The sequence below is a fragment of the Lissotriton helveticus genome, chromosome 1_2, assembly GCF_964261635.1.
Source record: "Lissotriton helveticus chromosome 1_2, aLisHel1.1, whole genome shotgun sequence".
Taxonomy (NCBI): Eukaryota; Metazoa; Chordata; class Amphibia; order Caudata; family Salamandridae; genus Lissotriton; species Lissotriton helveticus.
Window position 1 is genome coordinate 88,444,752 of NC_136058.1, and position 20,367 is coordinate 88,465,118.

The following is a 20,367-nucleotide window of genomic DNA, read 5'->3' on the forward strand; positions in this document are numbered from 1 at the left end:
TATACTTCTAGAAACCACCTTATCCCCAAGGGGCACTCACTTCCTAGACCTATTACATGTAGATGATTCCTTGCTGAATTATTTTCTATCCTCTTACTCATGTATCTCTTGCCTCGCTGAGTGCAAAATACTGAGCCCATTCAGACCACAGCATTAAAGTTGTAAGAGAAATTTAGCAGAGCATCTAACAGTGGTGTATGAACATCTCTAAATATGGGATACTAGTAGAAAAGAGAATTATAAAAAGATAATTTCCAGAACTATTTAGATTAAAGCAGAGTCTCTGTCACATACCCACTGATTCTGTGAGAATAAGCACATCTAAAATAGGAAGAAATTGGAAAAGGTTGACCAAGAATGAATCATTAAGATGCAAAAACACACATATTAAATTACCCACTAATACCAACAGCTTATCCTCATTGTCAAAGTGTGAAGCATTGGCACAACCCCCACGTGCAGCAGACTGTGAACACGACAAAAACACTGCACACTGCATGTATAAAACACCGGTCTTTGTATTACACACTCATTGAAATCAAAACAATATACACATTGGATATAAACTTTACAGTTCTAATAATTATACAAACTCTTCCCTTAGAATCAAAACAGCATGGACATACATGTACTAGTCTTACTAGTCATAGGCATTATATATTAAATTACCCACTAATACCAACAGGTAGAAACTGTAGAAAGCAAACCTAGGGGAAAAATGTTCACCCTGACATCGTTATGAAAAAGGAGAAAATGTCAGATTCCTTATGGCTTAACTCCAGAAGAGAGAAGCAGAGATGGCAGCCCCAGTCATAACTGATGCATAGGGAATTTTCAGAGTTGTCCCACAAGAAATCTCAGAAAGATTTGCTGACTACCACAGGGGATTGTACAGTTCAGAAACAAGAGGTATACTGGAGATGGAAGAACGTAATGGTCTAAAACTCCTACTGTTAATGCAAGGTACCTGAAAAATCATGGAGCATTTTAATATTTCAATAAAAGGAATCATTACTTATTTACCCTAAAGTAGAGTCATGTCAGAGAATGATTTCTTGGTGAATTTTGCAAAATTGAACAGCGCAGATGGTGGCTGTCCACTATTGAGTTTAAACAGAGGCAAAATATTCTGATACACTGTCATCATTCACAAGTAAAGGATCGATTGATGAACATGGATGTCACAATACTGGCAAAGATATTGACGAACAGGAACGTAACACCATTTCAAGTTCACCACACAGGTGGTGTTTGTCCCTTGCAGCATGGAACAATATCATGTACAGCACGGTCCCACCTCCTATGGCATATCAGGAACTTCAAGATGAACTGCTAGCCATGTCCCTTGACTTCGGAAAGGTACTTGACAGGATTGATGGAACTACATGTTTGGTAGACTTAAAGAAGAAGGCCTGGGTGTGATGTCAATCAAAAGTTGTGAAGGCTGTTCAATGCTTCAATGACTCACGTTATCTACAGAGGCTTCTTATCTGACACCTTTTTTAATAATTGTGGCACAAGCTAAGGAAGCACATTACCCACCCATTATTGCCACTGACCATAAAACCACTATTGCCATCAGCAGTGCAAAACAATAGTGGATGTTCACAAGCCACAGGGGAATCAAAAAAGGTAGTATACTATGCTCATCGTAACAGAACGTGGCTCACTACCAAATCTTCTGAGCATCATTAGCACATTTTCTTTATTTGCTGTTACAGAATGAACAGGGGAAACAGAAAGGCATTTCCTATGTCCAGAACCAGCATTTCTGAACCCATCACAGGTTACAACTTTAAGTAAAGAAAAGAGAAAGTTACATACTTGGGCATTCTAATCAATACAGTGCTGGTGCGCATGATACACAGTAATTTACACCCAATGATTACTGATGTTGGTCCCAACTATAATTGTTACTTTGGGGTAGGATGCAGATGATTGCGATATTCATAGTACCACACATTTTAATAATATCCTAGGCATGCTACCATAGAGAGCAACAATTCAAAATCTATATGACAAAGACAGGTATATCAAATGCTTTATTTGAGGAAACGTGATACCTTGTTTGAAGACTTCTAAATTATTAACATACACACACTTTGGCAGGCTAGGCCTCCTGCATACTGATCTATGCTGAGTCTTAATATCAGGCATAAATCTATCACAGATAGCAACTCTGATACCCCTGGCTAAGAAAACCTCAACATGGGTTAGTGGAATATATAATCTTTACTAAGTGCTTCAAAAGCATCATCTCTGTTGTCTAGTAACCCAATAACTCAAATGGGAATATGGATATGGAAATCGGTCCATAAGCATTCGAAGGTGAAACCTTATCTTCAGAATCTTGTTCTTCTCGAGGTCAATACTGGTTTCCATAATGAGAATGTACTATTTATCTGACAGATGAAGTTCTACATACACACTGGACCAGCAGATTACAAATGGAGAATTGAAACCATTTAGCTTATTAGAAGGTTAATATAACCTGACTAGACGCCAACAGTAATGACTTATCGAACTCACATACTGTCATAAAAGCCGAATGAGAGAAACTCCATGTGATTTATCTGACTTCCCGATATTTGAGAATATCTAAGTAGATGAGACCAAAACTAGCGAGTAATATCTGCACTGCATAAAAGCCTATTAAGGTGAAACCTTTTTTCAAATCGCTAAAGGGGTCTCTATGTTGCAAAAGCTCCTTGTTCAGAAATTTAACACAGCTGAGTGGTCCTAAATTACATCATCATGTGATACAGGGATCAATCATTAGGATATACTTTAAAAATGCTACTTGGCAAACACTAACGCTAGCAACTCCTTATGTAGGAGATGGACTTAGTCCAAATGTGATCTGCCACACTGTTGGAAAAGGCCCTTTCTATGGTGCTTTCCCTCGACTTTTTGCTTTTGTCCCACCCGATTTTCCGCGGTTCTATGTGCTAGCCTTAGGACATTGAGCACTTTTGACACTGCTATTCAGTGACAAAGCGCTGTGCTTGTCATATACATACTGGTGATTAGTGTATACACGATTGGCTGACTTGAGTTAGCTGTAAGTCCCATGTCAAGGGGTAAAACATACACCTAGGGCATGTGCCTCAAATGCTCCTCCGTAGGCCTGCAGCACTGGCTGTGTCATCCACAGAAGTAGCTCTTCAAACATGCCGCAGGTTTGCCATGACATGACGGGGCCTGTATGTGCAGGTTACTGTTACTTGGCTAGGCATTTAGAAAGCTACTTGCCAAGGTTCCACATTTCTCTTGCTATAGCGAAGTACTCTTTGGGGACAGGGTGCAGGGTTGAGTAGAGGTAGGGCATTTGCGTCGTTGCACTACATGCATTGGTAGTGAATGGCACTGGATTGTGTGTTCAGTACGGTACAGTACGGTAGAGCCTGCTTCTTGCATTGCATTGGCATGAGGGATCTGTGGAAAGGCTTTTGAGCTGTATTTCCTATGTGTAGAAGAGTGGCAGCATAGTGTTTGATATTGATCAGTTATTAACGGCGAGCCCTCTCTGGTGGTGCGAGCGGATTCTACACTACTACGGTGGAAATACCACTTTGGGAGAGTGGGTATTTCTGTGCTTGTGGCTCTGTGTGCCTGTCCACCTGTCTCTAATCCACAGCTGGGTGGACAGCTACATCTGTGCATAACTTATAAGATCACCATAAAGTAGGGGCTCAAGGGACACTGTAGACCACTGACTCTAAGCGGCCTTCCTGCGATGGTAACAAGGGGGTGGATATGGCACCTGCATTCCAAGGGCCAGGGTCTTGCTTCCGGTCTTGCAGGAAACCGGTGCTGGCTTGCACTATGTAGCATGTAGTGTCCGAGGAATGGTGGGGGAAGTTTGTTGAGTCCATGGGACCCAAGCTGGCAGCCTAGACTGTCTCCGACCTACATATTGGGAGGAAGACATTGCCTGATATCTCGGCCTCAGTCCGAGGTAGCCGGCTCCCGCTCCCAGGACCCACGCCACAAGGTACTCTATTGTGAGAATACAGTGACTGGACTCGAGTGATCCTGCACTCATAATGGTGCTGCTGGGTCCCTGAGGACCTAATCTGGATGGTGGAGAACACGTAACTGTTTCTATCAACTTTAGTTGGTCCCGTCAATTCAATCAAAGTGCCGTCAGCGGGTATCATTGGCTGTTGTAATTGGAGTGGATGAGGGGCTTGGTCATGAGGCGTAGACCAAGCCTGTGATTTCTTGACCATTACAACTGTATGGGGTATGCAATGATGAGAATGTTGTGTTTTACGCAAAAGTTCTTAGCAGGAAAGTGGAATATCTCTGAATAGCCTGCATATTTGTTTCTGTTGCATTTGATGCGCAAGGGATTGCTTGGATCGTGAATACCTCAAGAAAGTATGCACATGGGTGTATGTTGCTTACAAGGCTGAGGGGATAACGGAGTAAGTGAACTCTGAAAATTCCCTATGCATCAGTTATGACTGGGGCTGCCATCTCTGCTTCTCTCTGCTGGAGTTAAGCCATAAGGAATCTGCCATTCTCGCCTTTTCATAATGATGTCAAGTTGAACATTTTTCCCTTTTGATGTACAATGGGAATTGAAGGCTAACTTTCCTTCCTCGAGTTCCTACCTGTTGGTATTAGTAGTTAAAATAATATATAATGCCTATGACTAGTAAGACTAGTACATGTATGTTCATGCAGTTTTGATTATAATGGAAGAGTTTGTCTAATGAATACAACTGCAAAGTTTATATCCAATGTGTATATTGTTTTGTTTCAATGAGTGTGTAATACAAAGACCGGTGTTTTATACATGCAGTGTGGAGTGTTCTTGTAGTGTACACAGTCTGCTGCAAGTGGGGGTTGTGCCAATGCTTCACACTTTGACCATGAGGACAAGCCTGACTGCTCTGTGCCAAGCTACCGAAGGGTGGGCGCAGGTTATTGGACAAGTGTATTATATTCATCCTATCTAGGACTGTGGATTCTGTCTGGCTTGCTGCATCCCAGCCAGACAGAAATTGCTGGGACTAACTCACACATATTATAGTCTTGTCCAAGTATTGATCAATACTAGAAAACTAGAAAACAATATTGGACACACTGATCAGTTAGACAGAATATAGCTTTATGCCTTCTGACAAGCTAACCTTGTTACATAGTGCTTCTGATAAGCCAGATACTATCCTGTGTCATAAACAGTGGTAGTTAACTGCTCTTGCCATTGCTAAAGTGTGCTTACTGATACACTGGTACTCCCCAGACCCACCTACACATGGGGAATAGATGACTGAAATGTATAACATGGCTTCCTATAACATATCCTCTATAGATGAGCAGCCCAGATGGCCATGTTTATAAACACATGGACCGCATTTCTCTCCTCATAGGAGAGGCCTATATATGGTTCCTAAAAGCATGGATTCTTATTGAGCACAGCCATCAGCCACATCACAAAAACATGACCTCTAATCAGTATTAATATCTAATTAAAATCTATGACAGACCCCCAGATCCTAACTCTATCAGTCTCAATGAAAGTCTTATAAGTTGATTTCCTAAAATTGTAAATTTACGGTGTCATACCAGGAAAACATTGGTTCATTTTGACTGTTCAAATAAAATGCTGTAATATAATTTTTGTATTGTGGATTTTACTTTCCATTTGTGTACATTATTTATTACTGTATTGTTGTTAATAATATATTTGTCTCAACCCTCTTCTAGCATCTCAAAGTGGGGAAAAACATTCACACAGATTTTGAATATGTACTAAGGGTTTATCAGAACTCTTGATTAATGCCATCAGGAGCATTCTGCACAATGAGCAGGTCATCACATATATAGCAGAGTTCTCTGATTTCAGCTTCCCTGGCACTTTATTTTACACACATTGCATCACAATGAGGTGACCATGGAGGTTTCAAAAAATATCTTTGATTGCTGGATATCATAGAGAGAACAATTTCCTTAATTGAGTGCCACTTTCTAAGTCACGCTATCTCTGGAAAATTATGGAACTTAATGTGTTGTAGAAGGATACTGTTTTATTTGCTGTTACTTTAGTAATAAATGATGCCTTCAAATAGCCTGTTGGCAACTAATATGGATCCAATCACTGGGGGGGAAAGGTTTGAACTCGGGTCCAAATGTAGGATGTTGCAACAGAACTACAATGACATCTTTTTGTGAGTATGCACAGCGCAATCTCACCGGTGTTCACCACTGCTTGAATGCAAAGGAATTACACAAACAAATCAGATACATAACTCACCATTTATATAATATCTGCTGATGTCCGGAGGCACAGATATCCACTGCATTCTCTTTTCTTGACTGAGGTTTTCCCATTCGATCACATAAGATCTTAGGTCCTTAGCTCCAGGAACAGTAGTCCAGAAGAGGGCTGCACAACTGTTGTTTATGAGATACGCCATGAGCGAATGCACAATGCTCACTTAAAAAACATAAACAAAACAAATTTAGCTTATGCCAATTGCAGTCATTTTGATTTAAAAAGGTGATGGTCAAAATGATACACAGAATGTTATGATCTTCTGCAAAGAATACATAGATATATTTGGCTTCTAATAAAAGCATGGGTGTGCTTTAAAAATAATAATAAAGTGAATAGCCGTTTGCCAATGCACTTAGTTCTTTCCGCAACAAATTTCAAGCTCAGATAATAAATTAAAATATGAGGATCAACATTGTTTCACCTTGAAAACCAAAATGTTGAACACATTTCTTGGCCACAGGGCAAACATTTTATCTTGGTTACTGGTATGATCCCTTTGCCATTGCTGATACAATGTGATATTATCCATCCTATGTCATATTACATTAGCATAACTAGAGTCCTATTTGCAAAGATAGTTCTGTAAGTAGGCATGACTTCCTCTTGGCTTACTCCCCTCTTATAAAATTGATGTAACCATTTCTGTGTGTAATGTATTACAACATCATTAATTACAAAAAAGATCAAATAGAGACTGCATGGTTTTCCCATGGTTTGTCATGCTTAGTCACCTTTGAGGTGAATTCCTAATAGTGGTATAAGCATGATAAGATATTTTGTAATATTGAAATATATGAATTTGTAGACGAAACAGCCAGTGCACCTCAATGCTGTCTCTCTCATAGCATGGCTCATAGCATGGTGTATGTGCCACCTTGTCCTGAAATGACCACTCATGACAGTCAGAGGGTTGGTAGTCATCTTTTTACTGAGTGGATTTTTTAATGTCTTTGTGAGCTAGCTTTCCAAGGTAGCCAGGAGAAGCTGTTATTGGTGAATTCTGATGAATCCAGGTTTGCAAGTTTTTATGATAACCCCCATGATTTCAAGTTTTTTTCTTCTAAGACCTTTAGGCAGCATAGCTAAAAGTTTCAGCAGGACTGCAGAATCACAGCTCTTTGCCTTTTCCTGCCGGGGGAATCTGATCTCCAATAAAAAGAGTACGTTTACAGGCAAAAAACCTGATTGGGGTAACCCACCAGACATTTCCCAACTTATATCTTCACCAGTAGACCACGGATGCTTATGTCCGTGTCTACAGCACTCCATAGAATAACAGTGATTTTTAAATTTCTGTTGCTTGGTATCGAAGTCATTAACATCCATTACAAAAATGTAGCTTATAATATAGTTTTCTTAATTCTTGTTAGATATTTTGGTATGTATTTTATATGTATATGATGTAATTATGTTGTATAATTATTGTTTGTGTTGTTTATTGTATTTGTACATTTTTTAGTAGTTATTCAATTTAATGTAAGTAATTTTTGTTATTTTTAGTACCGTAGCAGGTTGTGAGTGTTTAGGGGCCCAGGGTAGGAAGTAATTACATTTTAATAAATCAATTATTAATTTGTAATTAGTAATATTTTTAAATTAATAATTAAGGATGTTCATAGTGCAATTCATGTTGTTAATTTAAATTGTATGTGCAGGTTATCGGGTTTATAGGGGTACTGGGTGGGAATTAATTTAATTTCAATAATTTAATAATTAATTGTTAATTAATATTAAATATGTTAATAGTGTTAAAAAAACATTCTTAAATACACATTTTATGAGTGGGTTGTGGGACACAGAGGAGCACAGGGTGGAAAGTAGTTTGATTTTAATTAATATTAAGGAGCTAATTACAATGTCGACATTGTTGCAGATTAGGAACTGCCCAACCTTATGTCAGTGGTTCTGACTGCATTATTTAGATGTAACCACCCATAGGGTAGTCGGAAACATCCATTTTTTTTTTATATATATATATTTTTTTGTCAGCAAGCAGTCTTAATTACAGCTGAGCCCAAATTTAGTTTATACATAGCAAAAGAGGAAAAAAAAGAAAAAAAACCATCACATAAACAATTCATTATATTTCATCATAATAGACACAAAGGTTATACCAATAATCAGGAATTTCAAATCCATTTTGATAGCGGAGCCTATACATTCATCCCAAACAGCTTTTTCTTTACCCCCTTCAATTTATATGCAGCTAGCTCCAGGTAATATATAAATAATAATCTAGATTGCCAATTGTTAAAAAGTGGTTGATGTGCATCTAACCATTGAGAGGTAATACACAAACGAAAAATTGACATACAGATAAATATAAAACCTTCCTCTGCTTCCGTTCTAATTCTGACTTGATAAGCCTGCACACCCAAAATGACCATTTCTGCAGATAATTTCAAGCGGAGCTCCAATCTAACATTTAGAAAAAACTGAATATCCCTAATAAATTGACACAATCTAGTGCATTTAAAGAACATATGAGCTGCATCGGTGTCCATACATCCACACCGATTACACTTAGCACCACTTATGGATTTCCATTTTGCCAATTTGGCGGGGTGTAATATAGATCGAAAATAGACATAAAGTGTTGACTTTTCAAAGACCCGTTAAAAAACGTTAATTGACAATTCTATAGCTCTAGTCATATCTATTTTATCAATTTCCAATGTGCTTTGCCATTTTTGTTCAACAAGACTTAAATCGTCTTGCAGTCTATTTAACATAACCTGATAAACTGGGCCGGAAACATCCATTTTGAAAAATGGAAACATCCATTTTTCAATGGAAACTAGTGCAGCGGCATGAAAAGGCCCTCAGCACAAGCTTCCATTGAAAAATTTATGTTTTCAAACATCCTTGCACCATATGGCGGGCACCTCACGGTGCAGGGATGTTTAAGGGGAAGGCCCAAATGCGCAGAGCCAGCAGGGCAGGGGGCCCTGCTAGGGGCCCCCAATTTAGCTTTTTGACAGCCTTTCCAAGTCTGAAAGGCCGGCATGGAATGGCTGTTGGAAACTGACATCATATTCCCGATGGCAATTATGCAGTGTTTCTGATGCACCAATGGTCTCCATGAGAACCTTGGAAAGCGTTGGATGGTTCCTCTGACTGCTTCCTCTGACTGCACACATTGTAATGCGTCAGTCGGAACGCAGCAGCAGATGGCGGTCGGACCGCAAGTGACGAACCAATACTTTCCCTACTGTTGCACTGACTGGAGTGTGAATATTAAATTTTACCCCTCCACAATCCAACCCTTTTCCTAACTTTGCACTCATTGGAATGGGAATAGTACATGTTATCCCTCCGCAAATCAACAGTTTCCCTACTGTTACACTAAGTGGAGTGGGACTTGTACATTCTACTCCTTCACAATCCAGCACTCTCCCTACTGTTGCACCTATTGGAGTGGTAATAGTACATTTGACCCCTATGCGATCCAACACTTTCCTACTGTTGCACTGACTAGAGTGAAAATATTACATTATATCCCTCTGCAATACAACATTTTCCTACTTTTGCACTCATCTGAGTGGGAATATTCAATTGTATTCCTCCGCTATCCAACACTACCTTTACTGTTGCACTCATTGGAGAGGGAAAACAAAATGTTATCTCTCTGCAATTCAAGACTTCCCCAACTTTTGCACTAATTGGAGTGGGAACAGTAAATGTTACCCTTCTGCAAACCGACACTTTCCCTACTGTTACACTCAGTGGAGTAGGAATAGTAAAGTCTTACCCTTTGCAATCCAACACTTACCCGACTGTTGCACCTATTGCAGTATGAATAGAAAATGTTACCTTTCCGCAATCCAACACTTTCCCAATTGTTGCAGTTATTGGAGTGGAAATAGTAAATTTTATCTCTCTGAAATCTAAGGGCCTGATTATGAGTTTGGTGCAGGGACGCAATGCTGGCTCCGCTGGACCAATGGCCTTATTACGAGTTGAACTTGTGTTACACTAGTTCAACTCCTAATATACAGTTGGTGGTCCTTTGTCCTTTCCCATGGCGCTGCCTGTAAAATAGTCACTGCAATGGGAACGGCCAAAAAGTTCCAGCATGGCATGGACATTGATGTCCATGCTGTGCTGGAACTGGGGTAATACAGACAAGGTGTCACATGTTGTACCCCCCTGAATGTGTCACCATGGCAGGGAGAATGAAGGCCCTGTAGGGCCCCCTTTGTTCTTGCACTACCAGCCTTTTTTTATGCGGGGCTTTGCCATGAAAATGCTGGCGGTCCAGGAAGTCAAAATATGCTGAGTGGGACTACGCCAGTCCCTGCTTAGCATAATCCTTGTTGCGCTCCTGCGCCACTGCCATTTTACCTCCGAGTGATATAGTGGCCAAACAATCCACAGATTAAATCTGAAGAGTATATACCAAAAATGTAACTCAAAGAGCAACACTGCAAGGGTTAGTTAGAGTAGCTTGTAAAGGCCACAGTAAATTATTTTGACCTGGAATGCCTTTATATAAGCATATGTGTTTAGAAGAAGATTGGTATACATTGACTGGGGACAACCTCATGGTTTTAGAGAACAAAATTATAAAAGTCCCTTTCTTTACTGCAAAATGTTGTTTTAATTTAATGTTGTAGGCAGACTACCAGTGTTGAGGGCACATTTTAGAAAGGGTGCATTTTTCAGAGTCAGGTTTGGGGTTGTAAATTTGGCTGAAAGCATTTACTTATTATAATACATTTTAATGGGGAAATATTTTAAGGATGAATATAGAACTGGATATACATTTATATTCTGAATTATAATACACACACACACACACACAAACACATGCACACACACATGCAAACACACTCACACTACCCACCCATGGACGATTGACTTCAATGAAGTGTGTTTTACAATTGTAAACTCCGAGTCCACTGGATCATTGTGCAATAATACTGTGGACCACACTAGATGTTTCAGTAATAAAACATGTTTAATATAATGTTGTGATGGAAAAGTACTCTGCATGGTAAAAGATGTGTGCTCCTTACCTGAGGGCCAACTGTACTGTAATCTGGCTCCGTAATGCTGATTTTTGTTGTCATAGGCAAACACGGATCATGTATGTGTGCCATACCATAGGACTGGCCTACGGATTAGGGGAGAGGGGTTGGACTAACGGCTAAGGCGCTCGACCTCGGACCTGGGGATCTGGATTCGAGTCTCGGTAACGATGCCAAAAACCTCCTGTGATTCTGGGCAAATCACTTAATCTCCCCGTGCCTAAAATGAAAGTGTGTCCTCATGTAACGTAACTGGTGCTATGTAAAGCGCTCTGATACCTGATTCGGTTCGGGTCTAGTTCGCGCTATATAAAACTCTACAAAAAAAAAAAAAAATGTGCGGATTGCAGCCTTTTTGGACCTGTAAGGGCACCCCAAGCACTACTGTCAAAGTGGTGGAAGGCTACCACCTTCACTAAGAAGTAGGCAGTATGAGCATAGTGGTGACAGCATACTGTGCAGTGATCAGTAGGAGTGAACAGGTCCTTTTGTACCCCGTGTCACGAAGGTGAGGCTTACATTTTTTAAATTCTGCTGCTGTGTGCTTAACTCACCATTGACCTACATCAGGTGAATGTGGAGCGCTGTTCAGCACACAAGTAGTGCCTCTGTGCTGTATGTATAGATGCCTGGGAAAGGATACTGTATAGAGATAGAGCAGAACTGTGTTGTATATGTGGGATTAGTGCATGTGCTGAGTGTATGTATGCCTGTAAGGAATATATTGCATGAGAGATATAGTGCTGTGGATTGCACAATTAAGGCATGTGCAGGTTGAATGTGTGCTTTTGAGAAGTACAATATATGAAATGTGGTGCTGTGGAGCACATACATGGTAAGTGTATGTGTTTGCAAATGGCAAACCCAGGATGATAACGAAAGGCTACAGTACTGAACATTGCACACAGATTGAAAGTGTATGCTAATTGTGTGTGTTTGTAGTGGCAAAATGCATGGAGGTAAGAGTGCTGGACAGTATGTTTGCTGCAAATGCATACTGTGTGTAAGTGTGCCTGCAATGGTACATTACATGGAGGACCCCAGATTCCATTTTGGGAAGCCCATTCCTGTCTGGTGAAGACATGAGGAGTAGAGGAATTATCCAGACAGATTTGTGTATTGATGCATTTCTGTGAGCTGGGTAGGACACACACTGGAGGAAAGGATGAATAGACTCCTGCTTTATACTTCAAAAGGGTAGTCCTTGATTCAGTGTTAGAATACAAGGAAGGGACCAGGATACATCTGAAGAAGGAGATTAGGCTGATAAGGGAATCAAAAAGAGAAGGGCTGGGAACCCAGGATTAACATTTTGATGCACACATTACTGTGGATGACATCCAGTTGTGAACTCTGGTCATTCCCATGAACTGTGTTGTAGGACAAACAGCTTCAGAGACGTTCATGCTCTGACATACAACCTTTCAATGGGGAAGAATAGAAGGAAACATGTACACTTCAAAAGAAGCAGAATCCCAGCAGAAAACATCAATGATTCAGGCCTTAAATCAGATATGGAGTTTGGAAAAGGACTAAAAATGGGGAGGTTGAGACCCCAAAATTTGTCATCTGCCAAGTAGCCAACCAGGCTTGTGAGAAGGTAAGCTGTCCAAGGATTCTCCCTGTGATCGGGACTGGGGGCCAAGGCCTGCTAGTTATCCTCCTGTGTGAGAGGACCACCATGCCTCAAGCCTTGAGCACCAGCAGCTGCCTTACCAAGACCAGAGTGCCCTTTGAGGAAAAGGAGAGTGTTAGAGGGAGTGAAGCCCAGTGGAGAGCACTATCGAAAAGACTCCCTAAGTGAGGTGTGAGGGAACAACAGTGCACTGACCTGTCGTTGCCCGCGTGCAGTGTGGGTCCAGTGACCAGGAGCGGGCTGCTATGGACTAAGCCATATACTGAGCACCATGGGGTCTTGCTAAGCATGTACCACTGCATTGCAGTGACTCTATATTTCCAAGGGGGCCACCGTTGAAACTTCTTGAGCGCTATAACTCATAACCACCATGGTAGGAGCAATACCAACAGAGGAGTCTGCTCTTGATTTGTAAAGTGCCTTGACAACCTTGTATGGCAGGAGAGGCTGCCGGTACTGATGTTGCCAAAATATGTGGGCTGTTGCCTGAGGAAAGACTGAGGATGAATTCAGTGGGTTAAGTGAGAGAACTGCCTGTGACTGACCCCTGAGGACTGCGAAAGATTCTGCTGATGTTATCAAACCTGAGGTGGGCTCCTGTCGTGAGCTGAGGGACTGGATTTCCATCCCCACCCTCGTGTGGGGGGGATTAACTGGCAACATCTTAGTAGCCTGGTAGCACCTCTGATCAGTGGGAAGCTGGCAGTGACACTTGGGAAGAGAGCCCGGGTCTGCCGAGTGCTGTTACGTGTACCGCAAGCAGCCCGACTTCTCTGAGCAAAAACAAAAATCTCAAGTGCCCTTGGTCAGGGCACTCGCCGCAATGTTGGATGCTTCCGTGCTGCAGGAGCAGGTAAGACTTGTACTGGGCCTGTTAGCTACAGAAGGCTTGCTGCTGAAGGTGCTGCAGCATCATAAACACTTTTGATCAATTCTAAAGAGTCAAAGGCAAACTTTTGAGAATGGTCTGGTGGTATGCATTCCCTGGATGGGGAATCACCCAAACACGTTACAAGGAAGAGGGTAGGACAGGGATTTGATTGACAAATGCTAGAGCCCCCGACTTCAAGGGGATTGTGTTGTTGATAATGAAGGTTGTTATTTCTTTGCATGTGTAGAGTTAGAAATAAAATATTGCTTTTTCTTATAAAAGCAAGTACTTGACTGCACATTGATTTATTAACAATGTGTTGTGCACTTTGAGCTATGTGTCCTGTTCACTAATTTGTATCTACACTTCCCCCTAAGGGAGCCTTTAACTGCTCATCCACAGCTACCACTGACAGCCAAGTACAGAAGGGGTACTTGGCCCAGTTGCTCAGGAGCTATAGTCGGTTGGGCCCCTGGACATTTAGGACCTGATTACGACTTTTTGGTGGAACAGTCGGGTGGTGGTGCAAACCTCCACACCACCTTTGCTGCAGCCCACCTGCCAGATTATGACTTTTGAGTAGTCTGACATTCAGACAGCATGGTGGTGTCTCTTTTAAAAGGCAGCGGTACTTATGTAAAAGGCACTGCAATGGGACCGCACTACAATGTTCTTGCACGCCATGGACTCGAAAGTCCCTGCCATGCAGGAACCTATGTGAGGCGCAAAGGGGGGGCACATGTTTCGCTCCCCGTGGTGTATCCACATGTGGTTGAGGCACAGGGGGGCCCTGTAGGGGCCCCTTTGTTTTCTCTCCTCCCAGGTTTACATGGAGGAAGAACCTCCATGGATACCCTGGAGGAGAGGAAACTCGTAATATGATTGTTGGGACTGGGGGGTGTGGTTACGGCGCAAGGCGGAATGGCTGCCTTTTGAGGGAGCTCCGCACAACAGACCCGCATATCCGTCAAATCCAATGCATTATGGTCACTTGTGCCGTCAAATAAATACATTCATCAGTGACTATTCCCCTTTGGCATGATCGGGGAGTGTTTGTGCATGTCGGAGCAGAGGAACCCACTGGAATCGACATCTGACTCCCCTGATCGGCCATTCAGAAAATGGGGCCCGCCTGAGGACCCGCCGTAAGTGGACACTGCTGAAAGGGGTAGACGGCGCGGTGCGGACGACCACTGTACTGCTCCCGGATGGAGGGCACACTGCACTGCGCGGGACAGCGCTCTGCCGGCTGAAAATTGCACTTGAGACGGGGCTACAATAAGCGTGGTACGATATACGGCTGCGACCGGGGGAGTCCCGGAGGACTGCAGCCACCATTGCGGGACGAGAGGAGCCCTGCGGAGGGCAACCTGAACCCTGACCCGAGGCTGAGCTCGGCGCACTTGAGGACCCAGTGGAGGTGAGGTAGGTGGGGAGTGGGCCGCTTATTGTGCCGGGTGCGGGTCAGGCTGCGTGGCCCTGCTTGGACATGCCTGATATAGCACATAAGCAGCATCTGGGTGGGCCAGGGTGGGCTGACTGTGCTGGGTGCAGTGTGGCGGTACCACCACTGCTTATCGAGGAAAGTTGTACTGGCTTAGCACCCCGTGGTGTGGAGGTGCCAGTTTGAATGCCCTGGCACATGACCAAGCCTACTTTTGCGGGCCAGAGTGTTCAGGGCTCTACTGGTGCTGCTGGGCCGCAGGGGGGGGCTTCATGCATATCCCAGGCATGTGCAGAGGGCCTGGCACGGCCTGGGATCATCCTGGGTGGTGCGGGCTGAGCACTTGGTGGCAGGACTCTACTTGGAAAGGCAGCCGTGCTCCTACTTGACAACAGCGGGGAACTGTGGTGGAGATCTTTGACCGTGACTGTGGCGCTGCAGGATATAACATAGTAACAGCATAGTCTCATCTTGTGTGAGGGCGATTTCTGGGGCCTGATTGGCCGTTGCCTAGGTGGTGGTGATTGAAGGAGTCGGCTGAGGGTTTGCCTCAAGACAACGCTGACCCCTGAGAGTGACAATGGCATGCATACCTGCAGGCTGCTAAACGCACCTGGCTGCTGAGGGGTGCTGCGATATCACTACGCGGCTGGGGTGCTGAGCTACTTACGAAACGGATTTGAGCGTTGGCGCCTTGACCACGTGAAGAGCTGAGGCAGAGACAGTGCGCTATACCCTGTTCATATACCTCCACCATTACGGGAAAAACTGACCCCAAAGAGCCAAAACTTCAATTTGAAAATAAGCGTAACACACTCGCGACGGAAACCATGGGGGACCAACCTGGGACACAGGGTGCTTCAGGGACAGTGGAAGACTCAGAGGATGACACCAGGACTATCCTGCTAGAACTACACCCTGGGATGAAATCGATAGACAGCAAAATAGACGTGCTGGTGACTGGTTTTAATGTGGTGAAGAAGAAGATGGACAAGCATGAGCATAGGCTCGATGTCCTGGAAAACAGACTATCGGACACACAGGACTTGCAAGCGGAATCTCGGACCCAAATTCTAAAGATGGAGAAGGTTTTAGAGATCATACAGGCAAAAAATGAGGATTTGGAAGTGCGCTCTAGGCACAACAATCTTCATATAATTGGCCCGCCATATCCAAAATGGAGACATGCATTGATGGCTTGCTGCGCAAACTGTTTGGCTCAGTGTTATTCACAGTAATGATTGTTGAGAGGGCACACTGTTCCCTGGGCCCCAGACCTACACCGGAGGCGCCGCTGCGCCCGATAATAGCGCACCTACTAAACAACGCTGACAGGGACGCTATTCTGTGGGAGGCCAGAGCTAAGAGCCCCATCAATTATAAGGGAGACAACCTGTACTTTTTTCCAGACTACACCCCTGCGGTGCAGGCGGCGCGGCGGGAGTTTGTGCCGGTGAAGAAGATGCTGCAGACTGCCTCTGTACCCTATGCGATGTTGTACCGTGCCAAATTGAAAATTTCCCACGAGGGGCAAGCGCGCTTTTTCACAGACTTGAAGTCAGCCCTGAAATTTTCAAAACATATCTGCAAGACTAGGCCTCAGCCACGCCATATCTAGAAGACTTAGACATCGTTTTGTTCTTGTAATGAACAAGGGTGGATTTATAATGGAGTTGCGGGCGGGTGCTGATCTGGTCTTGTCTGTTTGAACAGATATAGATAGGGGACGGTTTCCACATATATTTGTCACATGTTTGCATGTATTTCTATTTGAATTGTGTTGACCAGATGGCCTAACGGTGGAATTTTATAAAACATATGCGGACTTGATTTTTTTATTTTTCAGAGCATGGGTTTTCCGCCTATATTTATACAGTGGATCAGGGTGCTATATGCGGATCCATCGGCTAGGGTTCGTGTTGGCGGTTTGACATCAGACCGTTTGATGTAAAGAGAGGCACTCATCAGGGCTGCCCTTTGTCTCCAATGCTTTTTGCGATTATAATGTAACCACTGGCATGCGTTATTAGACAGATACATAGGGAAACAGCGCTAAACTTTAACTATCGCCCCGGTGGCCATTTCATTATATGCTAATGATATGGTACTTTTTGTTGGTGAACCTTCCAGGTACTTGGCGCAGCTTCTGCAAGAGTATGTAAGGTTTTGTCGTTTGTTGGGTCTAACCGTACTCTGGGACGGAGTCCACGGTACAGCCGGACATGGATTTCCCATTGGTATGGTCTGTGGACCCAATAAAATATCTTGGAGTCTGGGTCCACCGAGACCCAGATACGGTGATACGCGAGAATTATGGGAGGGTGTACACCAAATTGGAGCAGCAGGTGGATGTATGGGTAACCTTACCGCTTTCATTGGCGGATCGTATTGTGTTAATCAAGATGGTGGTTCTGCCGCGATTTTTGTATTTGTTTATTAATATACCAATTGTGCTGTCGAAGGAGTTCTTTAGCACTCTCTGAGGGACTCTGCTCCGGTTGGTTTGGGGAGGCAAACATGCCTGTGTAAAATGGCCGATCCTAACTAGTGATTATGATAAAGGAGGCTTTGGGGCACCGGACTTCTATGTTTATTATTTGAGTGCGCAAGCCCAATATGCGTTTTATTGGATAAGACCGCATGTGTTTACTCCACATGTCACGATAGAGGAGGGGGATGTATATCCAGTTCCCTTACACAGCATGATAACATACCGGGCATGTGGAACCCCAAAAGCGGAGATAAATGCAGTGGACATGACTATAGCTGCCTAGCAGGAAATAGGGCGGCTGGCGTGTAAGCTCCCGTTGTACCCGCCATCCATGTGCATAGAACATCATGCTGCACTCTCGGTGACCCATGAGGCACCATTGATGTGGCTGTTTAAAGAGACAGGCTTTCAACTGATGCAGGATATCTCCCCGGAAGGGTCGTTTCTCACATTGGACACCCTGCAATATTTCAGTAATCCAACGTTGTTGTTCAAATTCGCGATGCACAGACTTAGACACGCGGTTAAGGCCCATTATGACACCTACTCTCTGGAACCTCCCACATTGCAGTCCCTACAGTTCGTGCTTACTACTCCCACTAATAAAAAACTGATCTCTCTGCTATATAGGTTGATTAAGGAAGAATGCAATGGTCAGCCGGACAGAAGTAGGGAGAGATGGAATTCCTGTTTACCTGATACGATAGTGGAGAAAGATTGGATGTATGTGTGCGAATTAACGGGTACACTTAGTATGAACGAAAACTTACGTATAATACATTTTAAATATATACACCAGGTGTATAATACTCCTGCACGATTGTATAGATTTGGACTGCGTGAGTCTGGCTGATGTGTGCGTGGTGGGCAGGCGGACGCTGACTTTCTGCATCTTGCTTGGGGATGCAGGAGGGTGGCTGAGTTCTGGGCGCTTGTAGCGAGAGACTTAAAGACCATGACAAACGTAGAGCTACAGTGCACTCTGCTTGTTTGCCTGCTGTGTTGCGTGCCCCACGTCAAGGGAGTAGGTGGGAGATTTGTGGGAAACATCCTTTACAACGCAACTTTTACCACGCAGTGCCTTTACGACGCAACTTTTACATCGCAAACCATTACAACGCATTGCGTTGGGGGGCGCTCTAGGATAGGGAATAAGTTTAATTTACTATCCAACACCTTTCCTAGTGTCCACGGGGACTGGAGTTGGAATAGTAAATTAAACTATTCCCTATCCAGCACCCCAAAACGCTATGCGTTGTAAAGGTTTGCGATGTAAAAACCGCGTTATAAAGGCATGCGTGGTAAAAGCATGCGTTGTAATGTCATACATCCGAGATTTGTACTACTGGCCCTGCACATGGCTACGCAGAGAGTGGCTATTATGTGGGGTGGGAGATGTATATCAAAAGTAGAACACTGGATAAAGGACGTGGTCTATTGCAAGGATAACCTTGAGACATATGCGGAAGAATTACCTACAATCTCAACACCGAAGGACATTTAGGAGCCCTTGAGAATCTTTCTTTTGAAAAGGGCAGCTGAGGCTGAGCAGGGCGATGCGAGTTAGGCGGTACGGGAGGGAGTAGTGTGTGGCCTGGATGTAGGATATGGTCGACTGGAAGGAAAATGCTTCATCATTTCAACACGACTTTGTAATTAACACTCAGGAAGGATGTGTTTTTTTGTGTGTTTTGGTATTATAATTTGGTGTCTGTGTTTTTTGTTGGATTTATGGGAAAGTTTATGTTCATGACTATGCATGCATATTGATGATATGCTACAGGATTATTTTTATGTTTATTGTACATGTCTTGTGATGTCTCTTTTTTTAAATTTAATATTAAAAATGTATTAAAAAAATATGATTGTTGGGACTGCAGCAGTCCTTGCAAGCATATTGCGGCCTCTGAACGCCGCTCCAATACCAGGGAACAGCAGTTCCCAGGCGGAGTCTGCAGTCCTAGAGCGGTCCAGCTGCCCAAGTAGTATTTACGCAGTCAGAACGCTGGTGCGGCAGTGGCTGGATCTGCCACGAGTCTGATGGTCCTCCTTCAATATAAAGGGAGACCTGGGGAAGGGAAGCATTTTGTTCCCTATGTAATCTGTCACCAGCATAGGACCAGGCTAGTAAGTGGGTGAAATGGTCCAAAACCACGGTGGTATAGCTGAAGATGCAGGGATTGCACATTTCCCGAAACAGCAGTTCCCAGGCGGAGCCGGCAGTCCTAGAGTGGTTCAGCTGCCCAAGTAGTATTTAGGCAGTCAGACCGCTGGTGCGGCAGTGGCTGGATCTGCCACGAGTCTGATAGTCCTCCTTCAATATAAAGGGAGACCTGGGGAAGGGAAGCATTTTGTTCCCTATGTAATCTGTCACCAGCATAGGACCAGGCTAGTAAGTGGGTGAAATGGTCCAAAACCACGGTGGTATAGCTGAAGATGCAGGGATTGCACATTTCCCGAAACAGCAGTTCCCAGGCGGAGCCGGCAGTCCTAGAGCGGTCCAGCTGTCCAAGTAGTATTTAGGCAGTCAGACCGCTGGTGCGGCAGTGGCTGGATCTGCCAAGAGTCTGATGGTCCTCCTTCAATATAAAGGGAGACCTGAGGAA

General features: G+C 43.6%; 1 protein-coding gene across 1 annotated transcript in view; it reads right to left on the reverse strand.

Annotated features, from left to right (window-relative positions):
- LEPR (leptin receptor) overlaps positions 1-20,367 on the reverse strand; it is a 589,765-nt gene that overhangs the window by 63,436 nt on the left and 505,962 nt on the right. Inside the window, exon 13 of the mRNA XM_078668979.1 lies at positions 6,266-6,448. Coding sequence (XP_078525105.1) covers positions 6,266-6,448 — 183 coding nt within the window. The remainder of the gene's footprint in view (positions 1-6,265; positions 6,449-20,367) is intronic.